This window comes from Arachis hypogaea, chromosome 13, assembly GCF_003086295.3.
Source record: "Arachis hypogaea cultivar Tifrunner chromosome 13, arahy.Tifrunner.gnm2.J5K5, whole genome shotgun sequence".
NCBI lineage: Eukaryota > Viridiplantae > Streptophyta > Magnoliopsida > Fabales > Fabaceae > Arachis > Arachis hypogaea.
The window spans coordinates 40,852,996-40,858,775 of NC_092048.1; the positions used below are offsets into that span (position 1 = coordinate 40,852,996).

The 5,780-nt window shown below is 32.2% G+C and overlaps 1 protein-coding gene across 1 annotated transcript; it reads left to right on the forward strand.

Moving 5' to 3' along the window:
- The first annotated feature begins 886 nt into the window (after positions 1-886).
- Positions 887-5,399, forward strand: LOC112738190 (nucleotide-sugar uncharacterized transporter 1). Its single transcript, XM_025788528.3, has 7 exons — positions 887-1,284; positions 2,336-2,487; positions 2,611-2,819; positions 2,908-3,001; positions 3,575-3,741; positions 3,858-4,028; positions 4,796-5,399. The coding sequence occupies exons 1-7, from the start codon at positions 1,212-1,214 to the stop codon at positions 5,067-5,069; spliced, it is 1,140 nt and encodes a 379-aa protein (XP_025644313.1). The 5' UTR covers positions 887-1,211; the 3' UTR covers positions 5,070-5,399.
- Positions 5,400-5,780: the final 381 nt, after the last annotated feature.

The window sequence follows — 5,780 nt, forward strand, 5'->3', positions numbered from 1 at the left end:
AAAAATAATTAAAAATATATTTATCTCTTTATAAAAAAATTTAATTGTTCTTCTTTAATATTATAAAAAAATTTAATTATTCTTAATAATTTTAATATTAAAAGTCTTTTTTAATAATTAAATCTTTCTAACGGTGTTTTACAATAATTTTTCTAATAAATAACGTACCGGTCCTAAATTTGTTTGGCTCCATTCAATTAATCCAACAGTATCTGTCGGTGACACCGTGACTTTGATATATATATATATATATATATATATAGATATTAATTTTCTTTTTTTGTTTAGATTCTCATAGTATATTTCAGTTAGATAAATCAAAGATTAATATAAAAATTTATTATTAATTATTAAATTATTATATATACAAAATAAAATTTAAATATTTATTTAAATATTTTAATAAATTAACTATTAAATAAATTTAAAATTTTAAATTGATTTTATTATAGATATTAATGTTTGTTTATATATAGTATATTTTTTTCTTCAATAAACTACCGAATCTGCAATTTGGTGATCAATGTTTTTGTCTGAGCTCTCGCCAGCTGCCATTTTCCGCTATCATCGGTGTCTAAATGCCACGTGTTCATTCTTTTTTCTCTTTTTATTTTTGTTCTTATTTTTATTATTAGAATTTATCTAAAAAATTATAAAATTTAAATGTTTAATATATTTATTAAAATAAAACATTTAAAATTTTTACTAGTACTAATTTAAATATATTCACATAAGACATGTATTAATAAAATTTTTATTATTACATTAATATTATTTATTAATTCATGTTAAATATATATTAAAATTAATTATTAATATAAAATATATATTAAAATATAAAAATAAATTAAATTATATATATAAAGACTAATTTTGTAACATTTTTGTTCTCATTTCCTCTGTTTCTGATCACTTGTTTTGTTTTTGTTTGTGTGAGTGACACTGCAATTTTTGAACTGAAGCAAAGAAGTCACAGAAGAGCAAGTGGTTCTGTTTTTGTCTTTTCAATAACAGTTTTACTTTACCAGTACTTGCTTTGCTTGAAACACACCACACCCCTCACTCACTCACTCACTCCAAGGAACCTGTTTTCTTCTCTCATTCTACCTTCAAATTCTCTCTCTCTCTCTCTCTCTCTCTCTCTCTCTCTCTCTAGGGTTTGCTTGCAACTTTCAAGCACCACACTCAGCTTCCCTCTCTGCTAAAGGACAATGTTTAGCTTTTTAACAAGGAAAGATGTGAGAAAGATTCTCAAGCGTAAAGACAGTGATGCTGGTGAAAAAGGTACTCCCTCCCTCCTTAAGAAATTTGGGAGTTGAGTTTCAAGTGGTTCACGTTTGTTCTCTTTTTCAGCTGGGATTGCTTTTCAAGTTGTTTTTTTCTTGCATGCAATTTGAATCATTTTGTCATTTGGGGTTAAATGGTGTCTTCTGGTCTTTGATTAGTGATTGATGAAGGTTGCATTGCACAACAGAGCTTCTGGATGTTCTTGCTCATTGATTCTTGGTTGTTTAGGCATGTCATTGTACTTCTGTGCCGGTTTTGTTCAAATAATTGATTTGGTGGATTGCAATTTCTTTTCTGTGCAGATAGTTTGAGATTTAATGCATGCTTTGGTTTTTGATACTTAATGCATGCTTTTGTTTTAATTAATTCTGGGAGAGAAATTAGGAACCCGATTAGTTTGTAATCTCTTTTTTCAATGTTTATTTCCTTATGATTTTATGAAAATGTGAAAGAAAAATAAGAAAAGGTTTTCTTAAACCAATTCGACCCTAGTGTTCTTGCTCTGTGAAAAGCTCTTATCAAATTTTGCTTAGAGGCTGTTTTCAATTAATCCAAAGTTCCAAAGACATATTTTCAAATTCTCTCTCTTTGTGCATATACTTTTTTAAAGATCTAGTATATGTTTGGTCGAGAGGTTACAATGTGATAGAATTTTCTTGGATGAGTTTGATGAGTAAAATTGTACATAGAGCTGATCCAAGAAAAAATTTCCACCTAATTTTACAGTTTTATCCTCCAACCAAACATACCCTTAGTCTTTATGTGTCGTTTTATTCTAATATCACAACAAGGATTACCAATGGGGATTGTGGCATTTCAATTCGTAGGGACTTAGTCTCAAAGCAATGCCTATAGAACTTCATTGGTTAAAAGTCACAAATATGCTGCTATAGAAGTTTTCACATCCCAAGATAGAATTTGAAGCCTGTACTGGCCAGTGGATGTGTTTTATACTTCTATCATGTTATTGCTTTTACGAAACAAAAATGTCCAAGTGATGAATGAAACCTCATTGATGAACCCCGTTACCTTTCTCTGGTTGTTGCAGGAAGAGCTCTGGAAGAATTGAGAGCCTCTCTATTTAACGAATTTCGTTCCTCCGAAGGTGCAAAACGTCAGCAGCAGCGTATTTGTGGTCCAATTACTGCACTTTCCTTCAACTTTCTGGTTGCAGTTGGTATTATTTTCATGAACAAAATGGTTTGTTTACCCCTCATTTCTTTTGATCTGCTTAAGCTGTGTTCCACGTTGGAAGTTTCGTTGTACCATGATTTTTATTTGCTCATTTTCTTCGGTTCTTTTTCTATGTCCTTTTTGTTTCAGGTACTTCAAACTGTTAAATTCAAATTCCCTATACTTCTTACACTAATCCATTATTTAGTAAGCTGGTTCTTGATGGCTGTTCTTAAAGCATTTTCTATCCTTCCTTCATCTCCTTCATCAAAATCAACTCGGATGTCTACTTTATTTACTCTTGGATTTGTTATGTCACTCTCAACTGGCTTTGCTAATGTCAGCTTGAAGTATAACAGGTAACCAATTACTCCCAATTTCTTGTTCTGTTTCTTTTAAATTTAAATTATTTGTTTAACACTCCAAATTTAATTTCTTTATCTTCAGCATTGGTTTCTATCAGATGGCAAAGATTGCAGTGACACCGTCAATAGTTTTGGCAGAATTTGTATTGTACAGAAAAAAAGTTTCTTTGTCCAAGGTCTGCCCTCTCTCTTTGGTCTGTTGATTGTGCATTTGTATCCGGTAACAATAAATAGAAATGTTTCGTTCTTGTAGGAATGAAAGCTTTTATAGTTAATGCAATAACACAGCAATTTTATGAACAACTGGACTGTGCACTCCTCTATGCATCTGAGTTTTTAACTGAAAACAATATGGATCGAAGTGCTGATGCCATCCTTCATTATAATGCATAGTGCCGAAGCGCATCTCTATTTTTGAAGATGCCTGAATATATTTAAAGTGGATCGCGTGGCATGAAATTACATCCCCTTCTGGGTCCTTGAATGTAGCTTAAAATTGTATTTGGAGAAGTGTACTATCCATTGAGACCATAATTAATTGCATTTGTGATTTACCACTTATAATATTTTTTCAGGGGTAATTATGTGCCAAAGCTAAATCAACTCTTTTGAAACCAGTAATCAAATAAATGAAATATTCAGATTTGAAAGAGTATTATGGTTCTTTCTAATTGTCTTGAACTTTTCAAGTCACTGTGCTTATCTCATTTTAGATTGAAATGCCTAGTATATTATTTGTCGCTTTACAGGCTATAGCATTAACGGTGGTATCTATCGGTGTTGCTGTGGCTACGGTGACTGATCTGCAGTTCCATTTTTTTGGTGCATGTGTGGCATTGGCATGGATTGTACCGAGTGCCGTAAATAAAATCCTCTGGTCTCGGCTGCAGCAGCAAGAGAACTGGACAGCTTTGTCGTGAGTAATTTTTATCATTGTTACTTCCTTTTAATGCCAATTTCTCTGTTCTTCTTATCTATTTCTTTGCATTAAATTGTTTCTTTGTTTTGTTTAATTTATGCATTCACTAACAGTCTGATGTGGAAAACAACACCTATTACATTGATTTTCCTGGCTGCTATGATGCCCTGCTTAGACCCTCCGGGTGTCCTCTCCTTTGATTGGAACTTCGGAAACACACTCGTGATTTTTGGCTCGGCAATTCTTGGATTCTTGCTTCAGTGGTCTGGTGCTTTAGCATTAGGGTAAGTGAATGTTCTAATTACTAAATAATTTTGTTTCGAAATAGAATTGGGATTTCAATTTCTTGTTTCCATATACCTTTGCTTCCCTTTTAATGGTACTTAGGTATTGTTTGTTTTGAGATACTAGAACTAAGACTGGGACTGGAACTTAATATTGTGTTTGGTGGTTAGTGACTAGAACAAAAAATTTCAGTCCCTTCGGTACCTCTAGAAAGTGTAGATAGAAGGGATTGAAATTTCTGGGACTGGAAACCGAAACTTAACATTTCTTTCCAAAAATACTTTCATTCAACTTTATAAATTCTAAATCTACCCCTCAATTTTCATATTTATCTTATACCAAATATGATATTTAGACATAACTTAGTCCAATACATTTTACACCAAATACAATACAGAGACTTAATTTAATGTCTGTCTCTCTCCTCAGTCTCAGTCTTCTTTCTAAACACAGCCTTAGTGTTCGGTGAGAAGCATACAATTCCCACGATTATGTCACAAACATCTAGTTTCATTTTTCTTATTTTATTTCATTCATACCTTATTTTTAATGTTGAAAAATTTAAGTTAAGAGGCCTTAGCATGCATTCGATACATTATTCGTTGCCTGGTGAATTTGGTCGCAAACTTACTCGTATTTTGCTTGGTACTTCTGTATTCTATCCAGAACATGAGCACAAATCATTCTTGTTTGGTTGAACACTCCAATTCAATTTATATTTCCTGGGTTAGTTTCTTCATAGATTTTCTTTTACCTTCTTTTTCAGTGCTACATCTGCCATCTCCCATGTTGTACTTGGGCAGTTCAAGACATGTGTAATCCTTCTAGGAAACTATTATCTTTTTGGATCGAATCCCGGCGCAATCAGCATCTTCGGTGCATTCACAGCTATTGCCGGCATGTCTGTCTACACTTACCTTAATATGAGACCACAACCAAACAAGGTAACCCCTTGGCAGGCTTCCACTTTGCCGAAATCCAAACTCGGCAAAGAAAATGGCGGCACTCACGATGAACATTACGGGGCGGAGTCTGTCTAACTAGATGCCTAAGTAAGATATGATACACATTAACCAAAAAATTCTGGTCATTCTTTTCTTTCTTGTTCCTTGATTTTGATCTAACCATTTTGTCGACTATGATATATGATCAGAGAGATAGGTAGTGTAACACCATATGTATATTAGGGTTTTGGTGTAATCCTAGCTAGAACAACAATGTTATTATTTATTAGGCTGTTAATGTTATAATATGAGCTATAATTGCATTTTTTTTGTAACTGACAAACAAAAATTGCTGCAATTCATCATGACTCATGGAAGGAGGCTAAGGAGGGATATAAAAATCTCTTCCTCTCGGTTTTTCACCTAGTTCGGACGGTATAATTATGTTCAGCTATATTTCTCTTCCTCTTATAACAAGACCTATCCGGCTATCCCACTTTCTCCTACGTTTGTAGGTTGCAACATTCTTCTTTGAATAGAGTGACAATTAGGTTCTTAAAGATTTCGATTTCTGACTAATTAATTCCTGAATAAAAAAAAGTATTAATTTAGTCCTTCACGATAACATATGTTCTTCTTTTAATTTATTACTTAAACTTTAATGGTGGTATTTATATGTATTGTTAACGTGTCTATTTATGAAAGATTATTAAGTAGATAACAATTTTTGGACTGAAATTTTACTTGTTTTGATAAGATTTATAGTAAATAAAAAGCAGTTGATAAATGGTATATGAAGATTTAAAA

What these genes read in the sequence shown, in the direction of transcription:
- LOC112738190 (XM_025788528.3), top strand. Translation starts at nt 1,212, where the DNA reads ATGTTTAGCTTTTTAACAAGGAAAGATGTGAGAAAGATTCTCAAGCGT. An exon ending in TTATTTTCATGAACAAAATG is followed by an intron (nt 2,488 to 2,610) that starts GTTTGTTTACCC and finishes TTTTTGTTTCAG; the next exon opens with GTACTTCAAACTGTTAAATT. An exon ending in GTCAGCTTGAAGTATAACAG is followed by an intron (nt 2,820 to 2,907) that starts GTAACCAATTAC and finishes CTTTATCTTCAG; the next exon opens with CATTGGTTTCTATCAGATGG.